At 41.5% G+C, this 18,839-nt stretch overlaps 1 protein-coding gene across 1 annotated transcript in view; it reads left to right on the top strand.

Annotated features, from left to right (window-relative positions):
* Nucleotides 1–18,352, top strand: part of LOC137886348 (nuclear receptor ROR-alpha A-like) — a 20,014-nt gene extending 1,662 nt beyond the window's left edge. Inside the window, exons 2-11 of the mRNA XM_068728779.1 lie at nucleotides 6,278–6,363; nucleotides 7,541–7,682; nucleotides 8,657–8,904; nucleotides 8,989–9,187; nucleotides 11,279–11,400; nucleotides 11,526–11,658; nucleotides 11,781–11,888; nucleotides 12,764–12,874; nucleotides 12,972–13,084; nucleotides 13,826–18,352. Of these exons, the coding sequence (XP_068584880.1) occupies nucleotides 6,278–6,363; nucleotides 7,541–7,682; nucleotides 8,657–8,904; nucleotides 8,989–9,187; nucleotides 11,279–11,400; nucleotides 11,526–11,658; nucleotides 11,781–11,888; nucleotides 12,764–12,874; nucleotides 12,972–13,084; nucleotides 13,826–13,993 (1,430 nt within the window). The 3' untranslated portion in view covers nucleotides 13,994–18,352. The remainder of the gene's footprint in view (nucleotides 1–6,277; nucleotides 6,364–7,540; nucleotides 7,683–8,656; nucleotides 8,905–8,988; nucleotides 9,188–11,278; nucleotides 11,401–11,525; nucleotides 11,659–11,780; nucleotides 11,889–12,763; nucleotides 12,875–12,971; nucleotides 13,085–13,825) is intronic.
* The last annotated feature ends 487 nt before the right edge of the window (nucleotides 18,353–18,839 follow it).

The raw sequence follows: 18,839 nt of genomic DNA, 5'->3' as shown, positions 1-18,839 counted from the left end.
ACGTCCAATAAAACGAGGAGCATCAGTCTGCTTCTACCGGTCACATGACCTCATGAGAGCCACATGTGGAGGGTGTCGGGGGATGAGCCGGTCTACAGTCCAGGAGGCGGAGCTTAAGGGTTTTGGACTACAGGGTCAGGGGGAGAACAGGCTGTCCACCGGCAACCGGCTTCAGTGAGGAGACAACGGGCTCGGTACCAGACTCCCTTTGTGAACAAGCTAGAGAGAGCCAGAGCAGGAACATGTAATCCGTTCATCATCTTCCTCTTCTGCGGGGGCGAGGGTCAGCACAGCCGATGAGCCGGTGGATCAACAACCAGACGTAGATAACGGGAGTGAATGGGTTCGAGGATGGATCAACCAGGCTTTGTGATTGGACGCCTGGGCCTGAGCAGGGTCTTCCAGACGTCTCTCTCCAGCTCTTCTTGATTAAACCCAGAGGCGTTCCCACAAAGACCAGATATAAAAAACCCTCCGAGCGTGGTCTGGGTCTACCTACGGGGACTCCTACCAGTCATGACGTAGCCCAGAAACACCTGAGGTGGTCTCTTCTAAACCTGTAGGATCAGCGTCTCTACTCCGAGGTCTCAGGATGTCTGAGCTCCTAGAGCTCCTCTCTCGGGTCTGAACGTAGACGGACCGATAAATCAAGACCACAACGGTCCGCTACAACATCTGTACTCACCCTCACTGGTGAAGAAGACCAAGAGATGCTTGAACTCCCTGAAACAAAAGACTGAAAACTATAAACCAGAAATGAAGAACTAGAATCAGACGAGAACTAAAGAACTAAACAAACGTTGCCGTATTTCAAAGGCTCGGTGGCTAAACAGCCGCTCCTCTTTGATGCGGTTCATAATTTATCCATCAGGGACTTGTTTTGGCCCGAGCTTCAACGTTCCGGAGTAAACATGGTAAACCGGCGGTGGCTCTATTGAAATCCTTCCCGGCTCATTAGCCGCCACGTAGCGCCGCCGCAGCGCTAATTACATGAACCACTCACTCAGTGGCATCTATGCAGAGCGTCCACCGGGGGGGGGGGGGGGGACTCTGAGAGGTTCAAGTGTTCATACGGAGCTCTGAATTTAATTACAGAAGCAGAAGATGGGTGTTCGATCGCCACACAGAGGGGTTGTTTTGTGTCTGCAGATGATTTATATTTCATATTCTGTGACTGTTCTGAATGAGAGCGGATGTAAATCTCACGTTGTGGGAGATTAAATAACCTGCTGGCAGCGTCTGAACGGGCCCACGAGCAAGGCACCGCGCTGACTCAGCGAAGCGTTCGGTGGAACAAGCTGCTGCTTCGTCTGCTGAAGGAGTGCGTCGGTGTTCCACGTGTGCCGCCATATGTTTCGCCCGTTATTACGTCCACTCTGAGATTACGTGGAGGAGATTAAATAACCTGCTGGCAGCGTCTGAGCAGGCCCACGAGCAAGGCACCGCGTGCTGCTGAAGGAAAGTAGAGGTTGGCTTCATGCTTGTGGACCATTTATTGGATTTATTCTAGGTGTTGAGGCTTGTTCTACATGGAGGTATTAAATAACTAAATCATGAGACTAAACAGGCAAACAGACGTCTAACAGAAGCACATCTTGTGAAGATAAGACATTAATAAGAATGAAGATGAATCAATAGGTCTCAGCAGCACACATGTGGTCCTTCTAAAGGCAGACGATGAGACCTCACGCTTGAACGCTTGAATGAACTGGAACAGCAGCTGTTTTTAATTTGAGATAACTGTGTAACTATAAAAAGCATGAAGAAGATGAATGACACCTTTTTACACGTCGGCGTCTTCGTGACAATAGTAAATTAGCATAATTAACGCCCCATTAATCCCATATAAGGGAAGGTCCTGTCCCGTATGTCCTGCGCTGAAGTCCAGCCTCTAGAGATCAATAAAGGACATTCTATGTTCTTCTAAGATCAATAGCAGAATTAAGAATGAAGTGATGTTAGAGTCCATTGAGGGTCGTAGTGTCACTGAAACAAAGAAGAAATGGTTCTGTGACGTCATCGAGGAGGTCACATGATGTGATATTCATCCTGATATTGTAGTAGACCAAACAGGATGTCAAAGTAATAATGAAGTGTGTTTCTGTACAATCCATTAGATGACTGCAGATTCACGAGTACATTTTCTTCCAAACTACGGAGAGAATTGAGAGAAAGATTAAATGCGTGTTCTCCAAAACAACTCGTTCATTCTGCTTCAGTCTCATGGCTGTAGCTTCATCTTTAACATCAACCTGAACATGAAGCTCACTGCAAAGAAAAGAGAGGAAGGGTTAAACGTGTCATGTTGTCAAACTGCTCCGTTAAAACAGCAGGATGCAGGATTCAGGATTCAGGATTCAGGATTCAGGGTTCAGCGTTCAGCGTTCAGGGTTCAGGGTTTACGGTTCAGGATTCAGGATTCAGGGTTCAGGATTCAGGATTCAGGGTTCAGGATTCAGGGTTCAGGATTCAGCGTTCAGGATTCGGGGTTTGGGATTCAGGGTTCAAGGTTCAAGATTCAGGGCTGAGGATTCAGAGTTCAGGGTTCAGGGTTCAGGATTCAGGGTTTAGGGTTCAGTGTTTGGGATTCAGGATTCAGGGTTCAGGGTTCGGGGTTCAGGGTTCAGGGTTCAGGATTCAGGGTTCAGGATTCAGGGTTCGGGGTTCAGGATTCAGGATTCAGGGCCAGTGGACTTTGAAAACACAAAGCAGATGTTTGTGTTTGTGTAAATGTGAGCTGCTCTTCACATCGGCTCTGATTTCAGGCGGTGGCTTTGTTCAACGTCCTCTTTGATGTTGAAATGTAGAATTCAGACGGGATTAACGCTCAGAGAGCTAATTACTGCAGCACAGACGCTGTATGAGTGTGTGTGTGTGTGTGTGTGTGTGTGTGTATGTGTGTATGTGGTTGTGTGAGTGTGTAAGTGTGTGTGTGTGTGTGTATGGTTGTGTGTGTGTGTGTGTATGTGGTTGTGTGTGTGTGTGTGTGTTTAGGTGTGTCTGTGTGTCAGTGCGTGTGTGTGGTTGTGTGTGTGTGTGTGTGTGCCTGTTTAGATATGTGTGTGTGTGTGTGTGTGTGTGTGTGTGTGTGTGTGGTTTTCGTGTTGGTTCGTATATTAAACATTCGTTGTTGACTTTGAAACATTTGTTTATGCCTGAAAATCTGTGATATCTGAAATATTTTCTTTATTATCGACATGCTTCAGTTCAATGTGAACAAACTTTATTGTACAGTAAAGTACACTCCATTCATTTTATTTAATTTCAGGTATTTAATGAATTAAAGAGAAGCTAACAGTTTCCACCTGTTTCCAGTCTGTACAGCTGAGAGCTAAAGCTATGCTAACCAGCTGAGAGCTAAAGCTATGCTAACCATCTGATAGCTAAAGCTATGCTAACCAGCTGATAGCTAAAGCTATGCTAACCATCTGATAGCTAAAGCTATGCTAACCATCTGATAGCTAAAGCTATGTTAACCAGCTGCTGGCTTCTTTGAATCTCCTATACTTCAAACATCTGCTGTGCACACAAACAGAGGGATGAGAATGTTAGCGTTCTCTTAGGTGAGTGGAAGGCTGTGTGTGTGTATATGTGTGTGTGTGTGTGTGTGTGTGTGTTTGTGTGTGTGTGTGTGTGTTACGTCATATGTATTCGTTACGGAGACGCTTTATGAAACGGTGAGGTCACCACGCTGCCACGGTAACAACCATAAACAGACATACGGTCCATTGAATCCACAGCAGGGATCCTCTGAGGACATGATGCTGTAAAAGACGCTTCTGTTGTTAAAGGGACGCACACACACACACACACACACACACACACACACCTATTGTCTCAACATGCATCTGTTACGGATCTAAACCTGGACATAGGTTGTGTTTTTGTCTTTCCATAATGGATATTAAAGAACAGAAGGTTGTTGTTCTCTGAATCAAACATCAGATGTTTTTAATTATTTAAATCTTTATAACCCAGACGTGAACTCTGATATTGTTTCTGTGCTGCAGACAAACAGCTGGGAGACAATCTGTGTCTCAAGAAGATACTACCTATATATGTGTGTGTGTGTGTGTGTGTGTGTGTGTGTGTGTGTGTGTGTGGCTGCACACTTACATAACTTCCCTGTGCTAAATATAACTGAGCTGTCACTCTGCTACGAGCTGCTCAGTGTATAAATACACACCGTGTGTTTTCAGATCCTTCACTTGTGAACCGACTGAAACAGAAGCGCAGTCATTGTATCGATATGAATATTAAGTCATTGTATCAATGTGAATATTAAGTCATTGTATCGATGTGAATATTAAGTCATTGTATCGATGTGAATATTAAGGCATTGTATCGATGTGAATATTAAGTCATTGTATCGATATGAATATTAAGTCATTGTATCGATGTGAATATTAAGTCATTGTATCGATGTGAATATTAAGTCATTGTATCGATGTGAATATTGAGTCATTGTATCGATGTGAATATTAAGTCATTGTATCGATATGAATATTAAGTCATTGTATCGATATGAATATTAAGTCATTGTATCGATGTGAATATTAAGTCATTGTATCGATGTGAATATTAAGGCATTGTATCGATGTGAATATTAAGTCATTGTATCGATATGAATATTAAGTCATTGTATCGATGTGAATATTAAGTCATTGTATCGATACGAATATGAAGTCATTGTATCGATGTGAATATTAAGTCATTGTATCAATATTAATATTAAGGCATTGTATCGATATGAATATTAAGTCATTGTATCGATGTGAATATTAAGTCATTGTATCGATGTGAATATGAAGTCATTGTATCGATATGAATATTAAGTCATTGTATCGATGTGAATATTAAGGCATTGTATCGATGTGAATATTAAGTCATTGTATCGATGTGAATATTAAGTCATTGTATCGATGTGAATATTAAGTCATTGTATCGATATGAATATTAAGTCATTGTATCGATGTGAATATTAAGTCATTGTATCGATGTGAATATTAAGGCATTGTATCGATGTGAATATTAAGTCATTGTATCGATGTGAATATTAAGTCATTGTATCGATGTGAATATGAAGTCATTGTATCGATGTGAATATTAAGGCATTGTATCGATGTGAATATTAAGTCATTGTATCGATGTGAATATTAAGTCATTGTATCGATGTGAATATTAAGTCATTGTATCGATGTGAATATTAAGTCATTGTATCGATGTGAATATTGAGTCATTGTATCGATGTGAATATTGAGTCATTGTATCGATGTGAATATTAAGTCATTGTATCGATACGAATATTAAGTCATTGTATCGATATGAATATTGAGTCATTGTATCAATGTGAATATTAAGGCATTGTATCGATATGAATATTGAGTCATTGTATTAATGTGAATATTGAGTCATTGTATCAATGTGAATATTGAGTCATTGTATCGATGTGAATATTGAGTCATTGTATCGATAATATTGAGTCATTGTATCGATGTGAATATTGAGTCATTGTATCGTTGTGAATATTGAGTCATTGTATCGATAATATTGAGTCATTGTATCGATGTGAATATTGAGTCATTGTATTGATATGAATATTAAGTCATTGTATCGTTGTGAATATTGAGTCATTGTATCGCTGTGAATATTGAGTCATTGTATCGATGTGAATATTGAGTCATTGTATCGATATGAATATTAAGTCATTGTATCGATACGAATATTAAGTCATTGTATCGATATGAATATTGAGTCATTGTATCGATGTGAATATTGAGTCATTGTATCGATATGAATATTAAGTCATTGTATCGATACGAATATTAAGTCATTGTATCGATACAAATATTAAGTCATTGTATCGATATGAATATTACGTCATTGTGTCGATATGAATATTGAGTCATTGTATCGATGTGAAGATATGAATATTGATTTAAGTAAGAAATGCCAACGACGTGTTTTAAAAGTCGACCTTAATTACTTATTACAGAAATAAGCATTTTTTTCCTGAAGATGAGTTACTATTTTAGTAGAAAGGAGAACCCTACAGACGGCTTGTTTGCTACATCAGCAAGAAGAACATCTGAACCCTCAACTCAGTTTATTGTGACGTTTGTGAACACCGTGAGAAGCTATTGTTGGTTGTATTTTCACATTTTGCCGTTTTATTAATGAACAGATCAGTGAACATCGTATCCGTGTCTCTGACGGATGTGTGGTCGATGTGAGCGTGACGTCCTGACGCTTTATTTTCCTCTCTGTGTGTCTGCAGCTCAGATTGAAATCATTCCCTGTAAGATCTGTGGAGATAAATCATCAGGGATCCACTACGGGGTGATCACCTGCGAGGGCTGCAAGGTAAGCGCTCCTCATGTCTGTTTGTACAGCATTCAGCTCCCTGAGATGTGATCCTTATTGATGATTGACTGATATCATTTCAACATCGGCGGTGACACCAGGGTGAGTTCGGTCCAGGACAGAAACGGAGATAAAGGATCAATCAGAGGCCACTGTAAACATCCAGAAATGAATAATCAAACATTCAGGATAATAATGACTATTAATAACTTAGTGTTAGCTAATAACTCCTGATTGCTTATATAACTATAAACGTTACAGCTGCTTTGTCTTTGGCGACACCGTGGTGATGAGCGGTCACTGCAGCTGCTTCTTTGGATCCTTCCTGTTTGTCCGTCGGCAGTCTTGAGTCTCATTAAACAGGATCAGAGGGAAACATTTGACGCTGGGTTTTGGACCATCAGTCACTACCGTTTGGCACAGAAAAGCTTCTCCCGGTTAGAACGCTTCCCCAGACAAGCACATGTGTGTGTGTGTGTGTGTGTGTGTGTGTGTGTGTGTGTGGGTGTGTGTGGGTGTGCAGCTACAGCAGCTGCTGCTGGCAGCCGGAGGCTCATTTCACAGCCAAACGAGCAGCTGATGGAGATTTATCTGTGTACAAACACGAGAGAGAGAGAGAGAGAGAGAGAGGGGGAGAGAGAGAGAGAGAGGGAGAGAGAGAGGGAGAGAGAGGGGGAGAAGGAGAGAGAGAGAGAGAGATGGAGAGAGAGAGACAGAGAGAGGGAGAGAGACAGAGAGACGGTAGAAAAGAGGCGGGAAAAGTGAAGTCACATAACATCCGTCAAAGAAGCCGTAATATCTTTTTAAAAGTGTGTCGTGTCACTGAACTCTGTATCTGAAAAAATAAACTGTTAAATATAAACTGTTAACTGTAAACTGTTGAATACAAACAAACTGTTAAATATAAACTGTTAAATATAAGCTGTTAAATATAAACTGTTAAATATAAAATGTTAAACATAAACTGTTAAATATAAACTGTTAAATATAAACTTAAATATAAACTGTTAAACATAAACTGTTAAATATAAACTGTTGAATATAAACTGTTGAATATAAACTGTTGAATATAAACTGTTAAATATAAACTGTTAAATATAAACTGTTGAATATAAACTGTTAAATATAAACTGTTAAATATAAACTGTTGAATATAAAGTGTTCTCTCGTCTCTCAGGGTTTCTTCAGGCGGAGTCAGCAGAGTAACGCCGCCTACTCGTGTCCTCGGCAGAAAAACTGTGTGATCGACCGAACCAGCCGCAACCGCTGCCAACACTGCCGTCTGCAGAAATGTCTGACTGTGGGCATGTCCCGAGACGGTGAGACACACACACACACACACACACACACACACACACACACACACGCTCACCTGCAGAAACATCTGGCGGTCAGCATTTTGCAAGATGTTAGTCTGCAGACGAACCGGCAGAGCAGGAGAGTCTGGTTCTCTGCAACATGTTGTCTGTGGTTCAGTTTTATTAAAGTAACATGTTCGATGAAGACTGAATATCAGTGTCACTTCTTTGTGTTTGATGGACGCATTACGATAAAATGTTCCCCTGATCACAGGCAACAGGCCTCACCACGTCTCCTCCACAGGAACAAGACACACAGTCTTGATAATTGTTTAGACTCTCTTTGTAGTTTGTGTGTCTCTTTGTGATTCCTCTGTCTCTTTGTAGTTTGTGTGTCTCTCTCTGTGGTTGCTTTGTGTCTCTTTGTGGTTGTTTTGTCTCTCTTTGTAGTTTGTGTGTCTCAAAGAGACACACAAACTACAAAGAGACACAAAGCAACCACAAAGAGACACACAAACTACAAAGAGACACAACGCAACCACAAAGAGACACACAAACTACAAAGAGACACAGGAACCACAGAGAGACACACACAAACTACAAAGAGACACACAAACTACAAATAGACACAAAGGAACCACAAAGTGGTGGCTTTGTGTCTCTTTGTAGTTTGTGTGTGTCTCTTTGTTTTCATCTTTTTGTGCCACTCTGAAGTCACTTTATGTCCCTTTTTGGTTATTTTTTGAGTCACTTTCTGGTCTACGTGTCTCTTTGAGGGACATTGGCGCCTGTTCAGTAATCCGTCCGTGTGTTTGGGACCAGATGTCAGATATAAATCAGCATCCACCTGTAGACTCTGAGTCTTCGGTCTTCAGTTTGTCCTAAGGGTGACTTTGTTGCCATCACTCTCGACTATGCTCGAACACATCCACATGAAAACACACCCCTCCTGACTTAATGTGTTCTTGTTCACCTCTCTTCTACTTCAATCACAGCTGTAAAGTTTGGTCGCATGTCCAAGAAGCAGCGAGACAGTTTGTATGCTGAGGTGCAGAAGCATCGCCTCCAGCAGCAGCAGCAGCAGCAGCAGGGCCCCGTCCTCCTGTCCCACCCCAGCCTCGGGACCCCGTCCCCGGGCGAGGGTGAGCCACTGTCCCCTCACTTCGGCCTCACGGAGCTGCCGGACGAGCTGGGAGGCTACATGGAACAAAACTCTCCTGAAGGAGGATCAGTATCGTCCAAGGTCTGTGGTTTTGACAGTTCAGAGGGACAAAACGCTAATAACCAAATGTTATATGATCTATAAGAGCTTCTCGTCCACAAACAGGCAGACTCTGGAGGAGGAGAGAGAGGAGAAGGCCGTGGGTTCTACTTGGACATCCAGTCGTCCCCGGATCAGTCTGGACTCGATATTAACGGCATCAAACCGGAGCCGCAGTGCGACTACGGATCCAATGGCGACTTCTTCCCATATTGCTCCTTCAGCGACGGAGACACGTCACCCACATTGTCCATGGCTGAACTCGGTAAGACGGAGGAAACGGAAGGTGAACCATTGTGGTGAAACGGACTGTAAATAATAATAACCCAGTCTAACATTAACCATCACAGTGTAAATAAAGTTCTAACGTTAACCATCACAGTGTAAATAAAGTTCTAACGTTAACCATCACAGTGTAAATAAAGTTCTAACGTTAACCGTCACAGTGTAAATAAAGTTTAACGTTAACCGTCACAGTGTAAATAAAGTTTTAACATTAACCATCAGAGTGTAAATAAAGTTCTAACGTTAACCATCACAGTGTAAATAAAGTTCTAACGTTAACCATCACAGTGTAAATAAAGTTTTAACGTTAACCATCACAGTGTAAATACAGTTCTAACGTTAACCGTCAAAGTGTAAATAAAGTTTTAACGTTAACCGTCACAGTGTAAATAAAGTTTTAATATTAACCATCAGAGTGTAAATAAAGTTTTAACGTTAACCATCAGAGTGTAAATAAAGTTCTAACGTTAACCGTCAAAGTGTAAATAAAGTTTTAACGTTAACCGTCACAGTGTAAATAAAGTTTTAACATTAACCATCAGAGTGTAAATAAAGTTTTAACGTTAACCATCAGAGTGTAAATAAAGTTCTAACGTTAACCGTCACAGCGTAAATAAAGTTCTCCTGACGATGGTTCTCCTCCAGTACTCAGTAGAACATGTGGTTCTAGTCTCTGATCTCTGATCATGTTTCATTGTTAACAACTAATCAAGAGGAGAGTTAGTAAGGTTAGCAGCACCGCTAACGGCTAACCAACATGATGCCTTCAGGCTCTGCTCAGTGAACATGAGTACTGGCTGAAGGTACATTATAACGTTATCATGATGTTTTCTAATTAATTCTGCTACATAAATGAGTTTAATAACTCGGCGTGGAGGGTCTCACACAGAGATACAATGTCGATTTTTGACCTTTTTGGTTTGTTTTTTCTCCAAGTTCCCAGAATACTCATTTAAGCTAAACTTCTTTTGTCTCACTAGACAACAACTTCACATCTGACCCGTTATGCAGAACAAGATTCATGTCGCATGCTCTGATTCCCGACGTTTACCTTCTGTAACGGATCCAAAATCAGGATCCACTTCTGGCGCTGTGTGTGGCGCTGTGAGGAAAAGAAAGAAGGAGAGAAGCTCCGCCATACGGCAGAAGGTTGTAGAGAGCCGGAGGGAAACAAACAGAGAAGATGAGGAAATATGTTGAAAGAAGGGAGGAACAGAAGAAGAGACTGAGGAATAAAAGAGTTAGTGAGACAAAAGAAAGAAAGAGAGAGAGAGAGAGATAGAGAGCTGTGAGAGGTGGTTTAAAATAGCAGGAGGTTGGAAACTCATCTTCAGAGCTCATTAAAATCTCTGTGTGGTAATTAGCTGTCTGTTAATTAGGGCCAAGTGGGACGAGGAGGGCACTCGATGGGGGAAATCATCTCCGTATTCTCTCTGGAGAGTTCTGTTTTCTTCTTCTTCTTTCTTTGACCAAAAGAAAACGAGCTGGTTTATATTTCTGCACCTTGTTTTGAGCTCTGCTGTTATTCCGTCTTCATTCATTCGCGCTGGAACAATCAGCAGCTCAGAGACGCTGAAGAGTCAAGTTTTTTGTTTTGCAAACATTTAGTTGACGCCGTTTCATACAGAATAAACAGATTCGGCTCATTCTGTGCCACATTTCTTTGGTTATTTGCGGTAGTTTTAATGGATTTTTGAAGGTGAATGTCCCGCCCTCCTCGGCCTCTGATTGGCTTGGACTCGTTGCCTTCTTTGCAGAATTTGTTACGTTCATTGCTGATGAAAATGATTGGTGGAAGGTTGTTCATGATCTCAGCTCAGATGTGGATGTTTTTCCTCATATATGATTACAATGTCCTGATTATGGGAGGAAAGTCTTTTTTTAAATGCTGCTGCATGATGCCAGTATGGATGGAATATCATTACAGGTGTGTCGGGATTGATTTGGCTATTTCCTGGAGGGAGTAATAATAATAACTCTCCTGCTCCTCACATTTGCCTTTGCATTAGTGTTGTCTAACCCTCGTGGCCCCTGACGGACTTTGTGGGCTCACCGTCTTGTTCTGTTGCAGATCACCTGGCTCAGACCATCTCAAAGTCTCACCTGGAGACGTGTCAGTACCTGAGGGAGGAGCTGCAGCAGATGAGCTGGCAGAACTTCCTGCAGGACGAGGTGGAAAGCTACCAGAGCAAGGTGAGTTCACTGCCTTTACCTCTGTTACACTAGACCCCCGGTCAGTGTACCGGTGCATGTACCTTTTGTGTTTTTCTAGTCTAAAAAACAACCGCTTTTTTTCTTTATCTCTTCCGGCTCTGCAGCCACGGGAGGTGATGTGGCAGCTGTGTGCCGTAAAGATCACCGAGGCCATTCAGTACGTGGTGGAGTTCGCCAAACGCATCGACGGCTTCATGGATCTCTGTCAAAACGACCAGATCGTGCTGCTGAAAGCCGGTGAGACAGACCGCCGAGTTGGCTGCTTTTTTGTTCTTATCGACAAATATATTCCCAAAAACATGCATCAGACAGTCAGTCATTGGTTTTCACATTAATCATCTCCACGTTTCCGCCGCCAGGTTCTCTGGAGGTGGTCTTGGTCCGGATGTGTCGGCTGTTTGACTCTCAGAACGACACCGTCTACTTCGACGGGAAGTTTGCGGGTCCAGAGGTCTTCAAAGCTCTGGGTGAGTTCTTCTTCTTGCTCCTCACGTACCGTCACAATACGCTGAACAACATCAGGGTCACGTGGTGGAAAGACATTTTAGGAATAAACCAAGTCATTGGATCAATAAGTGTTCACATGGTTTAGGGGACATTTTGAAGGCAGTCTTGTAGAATATGCACCCAACATTCAGAATAAGAGCGGGACTTCATCTATTAATATTTATCTATATAGTGTATTATTTTAACAGTTTGTCAGTAGTGTAATGAAGTATTTAGGTGTCATACCAGTTAATCAAAGACTAATAACTTCTGTCATTATCTCGCAAATTTGTACAATTTCTCTTTGACTATTGGACCTCCACCTTATACTTAAAGTGAGAGGTCCATATTATCTTCACTCACACTTTATTAGCGATGGTTATTGTTAGGATCTTATCGCTACTCTTCATCGGTTCTTTTTGATTATTTAGTGAGACATCTCACTCTGGAACTTCTAAAGTACCGACAGCAGAACCGGCAACTCCAAAACCACATCGATACGCCGTGTTTTTACTATTGTAGAACCGGTTTTGAGTATCGGGGAGCATCCCTACCGTTTATCAACCCTCTCACACAGATCTCAGTTGAAAAAATATATTCATGTGTGAATCACACCAAAAAAATGCTCCCTGTGCGTCGCATGGTCGAAGAAATATTAGCGCTAAACCAAGTGAATGGATCAGTAAGTGATCACATGGTTTAGGGGGACACTAACTTACTACATTTGTTTAGAACAGATTGCATTGTTGTCCTCAGCTGTTTCATTTTCTCAATAGTGTTCTTTTCTGTACAAAATGTCACACTTCATCAACTGTCACTTCTGAAGCTCTCATTGTTGCCGTGTGTGTGTTTCCAGGTTGCGATGACTTGATCACGTCAGTGTTTGACTTCGCTAAAGGAATGTGTTCCCTGCATCTGTCGGAGGACGAGCTCGCTCTGTTCTCAGCGTTCATTCTTCTTTCTGCGGGTGAGTCTCTCTTCTCTTCAGACTCGTTCTGCAGCATTAATCCTCGAGTTCAGCGGCTGAAATGGTCGTTGTCGTTGTTGTTGTTGTTTCTCTACAGACCGGTCGTGGCTGCAGGAGAAGCTGCAGGTGGAGAAGTTGCAGCAGAAGACTCAGCTGGCTCTGCAACACGTCCTGCAGAAGAACCAGAGAGAAGATGGAGCGCTAAACAAGGTAACCACACACACATACACACAAACACACACACACACACACACACACACACACACACACACACACACACACACACACACAGGTTGTTCCTCTATATGTGAGTTATCAAGAAGTGTGAAGAAGTGTGAAAGGAGGGGCTTAGCAGAAGAAGTGGCGATGAACTAAACCTAAAATACAAACATTTCGTCTCATAAACAATAACTTAACGTGTCGACAGAGTGCACAGTGACCCTGTCTTTGTTCTGTCAGTTTAATGCTTCCTTCTCTTACGTGATGATTTACTGGTTGTACATTAATCATATCAATAATAATGGTCAGTTTTGAACAGTTTGAACCTGCTCAGTGCGGTTTTAAAATGGCCTCATGTCGCCCTCATGTGGTGAGATGGTGAACTACAACATCTAGAAATAGAAACATTCATATTCAAACCAAACTGATACATAAACAATATTAATCTTACATGGAACTGATTTCTATACTTGTGAGGACCGTTGTTGACGTACAGCGTCATCTGGTCCTGATCCTAACTTTGGTCTAAAGGAGACCTGAACCCTGAATAAGACTAGTTCATTTACAGTAACATGATTCTCTCTTCTTCACCGATGTGTAATAACTCTTCTCCCCTCCTCTCCTCGTCTCCTCTCCTCCTTGTCTCCTCTCCCCTGGTCTCCTCCCCTGTCCTCTCCTCCCCTTGTCTCCTCATCTCCCCCCCTGGTCTCCCCCCTGTCCTCCCCCCCTCAGCTCAGGTGTAAGGTGTCAGCGTTGCGGTCACTGTGCAGTCGACACACAGAGAAGCTGTCAGCGTTCAGAGCAGTGTACCCCGACACGGTGAGGACACACTTCCCTCCTCTCTATAAGGAGCTGTTCGGGGCCGACCTGGAGCTCCTGACTCTGCAGAGCGACGACTAAACCTGGACTGGGAGCTCCACGCAGCTGGGCTGCCAGAACTGGATGGACCGGGTCCAGTTTAAAGCGGCCATAGAGGACAAGACTCTGCACTTCTCAGAGTCCGCAAAAACACGGGAGATTTTAACTCCTCAGTTTGTCTTTTTTCTCCTCCCCCCCCCCCTCCTCCTCCTCCTGTGGCTCTGGGTTTGGATGCAGTGAGGAATTGGAAGTTCTCCCTCCATCTGCATCAACCCACATCTCGTGTCCCTGGATCTTGGATCTGGATTCCCCTCTGACTTTAAAAAGACACCTTCAGTATTCGCACTGAAAACCTGCTTCTGTTTGTCTCTAGACCGTCATCCGATCGTCACACTCAGAAAATACACTTATTATGGAAGAACACACACGCTGCTGCTCTCCAGCTAATATAGCTCACTGGGCTAGCTAGATTGGCCGCTAACCAGAAGCAGTTTTATAAAACTGGATGGTGCAACAAGCTAACACGATAGCTTCCATTGTTTTTTTAACTTTCCAGCTCTCCTTAATCTCAAAGGTGAGCGCTGATCAGGCAGTTTACACTCGTGCAATGGTGAGATTTTTGTTCTAAATGGATGCATCATCTCTATCATCTTCTATCTCTTGTTATGGCTGCACTGAATCATGTTACACACATAATTCTGATTTGCTGTCTTTGGAAACTTCTCTTTTTTTGTGGGTGTTAATACTGTTTGTGAGCTTGGATTGAGCCACTGCATCAAAGTTTAAAGAAAACATGTCCAAGAGTCTGTGAATACTTTAGTCATCCAGGTCACAGGTCATCCAGAAGACTTTAGGCGCCATGCACAACACAAACACAACACGGGAAGATGTTTGCTGTTGGTGGTCGACACAAAATGTTACCATATACAAATGAGGACGGGAAATGAGCACATGCGTGATGCATCTTTCACAGAACGGGCCATCTTTAGTGGTTGACGTCCGATCGATCAAATCGACCCTTCGCTAAGACCCGCCCTTCACAGCGTAGCATTGCTCTGCTGTTCTTCATCTTCAGGCTGGTTTTAGTGGATTTTGGAGCTCGTCCTGGTTAAACGCTGTGTAGTGATACTCGTTACCCGGAGAGGCTGGAAGGAGATTTAGGTTTCTAAGTCGTTAGTAGAGCTAACATTAGCAGAGTACGTTAGCACAGCATTAGCACGTCTATGCTACACTAGCTACTGAAGGTGCGCTGAATGTATTTTAATGATTGTAACAGTGTTGTTCCTTCATCTCATCGAGCGTCAATTCATTAATCATTTTGACGACTAGATCAAAAACTATGTGCAGTTTTGCACCTTGATTATTCATTATCAGACCAACATCAGACCAACATCAGACCAACATTTTCTCTGTCCACACAGACATTACTGCTGTTTTGTTCTGATTGAACTTGTATATTGAAGGTTTTGGGCTTTCTGGTGGATTTGAAGCCGGTAAAATAAGAAGAAAAAAAACAAATACCATCTGATACCTTCTGAGAATCAAAATATTATTTATTGGGCAGGAAGTGGAAGTGTTTTCTTCTCTACATGTCTGTTGATGCTCCACTCAGGTTAATTCAGATGTAAATAATTAAACTAAACACTAAACTTCGGATTCACTTCTTCTCTCAGGCAGTTGTTATTGATTATTAATTAGCAGAAGCATAAAGGCTGCACTGTAAGCTCACCTGATTTGAAAATGGACCCCATGTTTGTGGTTATTTGATTATTTGTTGAACATATTCATTTGATGTTCTTGTTATTGACCACTGGAGCAAAGATGAACTGATCCTAAACGACTTCTAATCCTCATGGTGAAAGATGAATTAGTGAATAAGTGAAGCGAAATTCCTCTTCCTCCTCTGGTTACATCTGCATGGAACTTGCAGACAGCAGCATCAGACAATTAATTCTAATGTAACACTTAGCATGTAGCAGTTAGCATGTAGCAGTTAGCATGTAGCACCACCTGGTGGCCTCACAGGACAATGCAGGTTCTCTTATTTCTGCTGAGAGTTGGCCTGCAGCCGTTCCTGTTGGGGTTTGATGGCATTGAATCCATGTTTCTAATCCACAGTGATCTTTCAACATTCATTGTGTTGGCTGAGAAAGCAGTTTTGAGTGTTGATGAACGTGCTGCTACGAGGAGAAGATGATGAGAAATGTTAAATTATGCATCTGGTGTTCAGTTTGTATTTTGTCTTATTGCAAACCGGTGATGTGCAAAGTCTATCGATATGTACTGGCCCAAGATTCATATCTTTAGAAGCAGACTTACAGTTTACAACCATTTTATTTTACATTTGTGGGAAAATGTCATACCTGTGAACTTGACCTTTGACACCAAATTTGTATTAGTTCATCTTTGAGTCGAGTAGAGGTTTTTTGCCAAATTTGGGGAAAAAAATCCCTCCAGATAATAATAATAATACTGATAATAATAATACATTTAATTTGTGTAGCGCTTTAAAAGGTACTCAAAGGCACTTTACATGGTAAAAACAGAAACAATAAAATCAATTACAATATGAACAATAGAGACGACAGAACATTAAGGAACAAAAACAAAAACATACAGAACTAACTTCACAGATTCAAATTTAAAGAGATGTTCCTGAGAATGAACCCGACAGACATAAAGCCGCTGGACATTGTAGTTTTTATCAAACAAATTGCACAAATTTTTCTCAGTGCCAAACTAAAAAGATTTAGACTAACTGCTTGAATAATTCCAACTCTTTGGTTCGACCATGTTTACATTTTACTGATAGAAGAAGAAGAAAAGATTAATTTAGGATTCAACCAGCTTCATGAAAGCAATATTGCAAAAATAACACAGTAGTAAGAGCAATATAGACACTGCTTCTTAATAAAAACAGAAACTATGCAGAGTCAAGTACAGAGAGAAGTAGTGAAAATATTATTACTGTGTTGCACTAAAGTCAGTCTACTGCCTACCTGTGTGTGTGTGTGTGTGTGTGTGTGTGTGTGTGTGTGTGTGTGTGTGTTTGTGCGTGCGCGCGCGCGCGCGCGCGTGTGTGTGTGTGTGTGCATGCACATTTTGTTATCTGAAGTAGATTTTGGACTCATTTCTTTCCATCATTACTTTTATGTTTTTTCCACCGGCTCCATCTCACCACCACATCAGTCTCCAGGTTTTAAAGACCAATAAAATAATCTGTAATGAACTTTAGCCATAACTGAATGTCAAGCAATAATGTAAATGTGTTTCTATCTTTGTTTTGTTGTGTATAGTTTTGAAAATACGGCATGGCAATGCAAGATTTTCTTTTGAATCGTTTGCGTGTTGTCGGCTTAATATTCTGTCTGGAGTCGTAACATGAAGCCGTACGCTGATGACACGCTGTTCTCCCTCCATGCCTCCTTATCGGTTCAGCCCTCGTTCTTTTAGTAACTTAATTGATAAGTATGTACAGGCCACAGGAAAATACTGCTATAGATGCTTGATGAGCATCAGACTTTCTATCTGTTGATTGATATGCATCTTAATGTATCTGGTTTGATATGCACTGCTCTCCTTTAGGTTTAGTTTAGTTACACATGAGAGCATTTTGTGTTTTTAACATGCGTGTGATGCTAGGTTACCTTTTGTTAGCAGGGTCTTGGTTTTTACCAACAATGCCCCCGTTGTATGTTTCTTCACAGGGTTTATATATTCAAAGGAAAATTCTGTTTTATTAACCACAATGTTTTCTGAAGTCGTACAAAAAAACAACCTTTTCGTGTTAAACAAGTTCAGGGTTTCCGTGAGTGTTTTGCGAGCTAGTTGGCTCTAAGCATCCAGGAATAATGTATTTTTTAATATGTTTTTTAAACAAAAATGTGATATAGAAGTAGTGAACTCCTTTAGGGAATAACTGGGGTTAGCCACAGAGTCACTTAAGGTGACTGACCCAGTAACCAGAGACTTATTTTGGGGGAAGTTGGACATTTCCAAAAGCTACTTATTGGATATTTTGTTTGCAGTGTTACTTGAACCACTGTGTTAAACTCTACGTTTTCTTCCTGACTCAATATGTTACATTGAAATGGGACAAAGACTCTGGAAAGCTTCAACAAAATGCTAACGAAGCTAAGCTAACAGCAGCAAGCATGTCGGTTCATCTCATCTGAGTTGTACAAAAACACAATTTTCCTTTAAATTGTCAAATGTTATTTATGATAATGAAATATCATAGCACAAGGATGTTATTTCCTAGCCTGCACCTGTATCAGTGTGTCGAGCTCGGGACTATTCAATTTCTTTGTTTAAACTTTTTTGTTTTGATACCAAGCAGAGCTGCTGTATCTGAAATGTATTTAAAAAAATGAATAAAACAGAGAGAGAGAAAGAAAAGCTTTTGTTTGTTTTTGGCTTCTTTTAAATTCCATGTACCAAAAAACATGATAAATGAAAGTGCTCTGTGCCGTACAAAAGAGCAAACTGAAAACTGTTATTGGTCACCTTTCAAACTCAAATAAAGTTCTCTGTGATTGAACAACTGGTGGAGTTCAAGAGGCTGAAAATGCAATAAAGCACTTCTCCCCGGTGTTCAGGCTCTGACCTCCTTCACACCAGCTGCATTATCCTCAGCCACTAGCACAGCTTCAGATTGTGAGCACTACATATAATAAAGAGATTTGCCCTCTTCGTAGTGGGGTGGAGGTAAACAACCTGCATGGAGAAAAAAGGGTCGCTTCACCCAAGATTTGAGTGAAGCAACACGTTATACTACAGTTCCCTTATCCTGTATTTTCTGTAAAACGTTATCCATCCTCTATCAATTTTAATTTAAAAGAAGAATGGAGAAAAAGAAAACAATAGAGGAGACAAAAAGGAGAGGAGG

This window comes from Cebidichthys violaceus, unplaced genomic scaffold (assembly GCF_023349555.1).
Source record: "Cebidichthys violaceus isolate CVI_PGR_0920_01 unplaced genomic scaffold, fCebVio1.0.p SCAF_43, whole genome shotgun sequence".
Classification (NCBI taxonomy): Eukaryota; Metazoa; Chordata; class Actinopteri; order Perciformes; family Stichaeidae; genus Cebidichthys; species Cebidichthys violaceus.
Note: the sequence above shows the minus strand (reverse complement) of the source record. Positions and strands in the feature narration are given on the sequence as shown.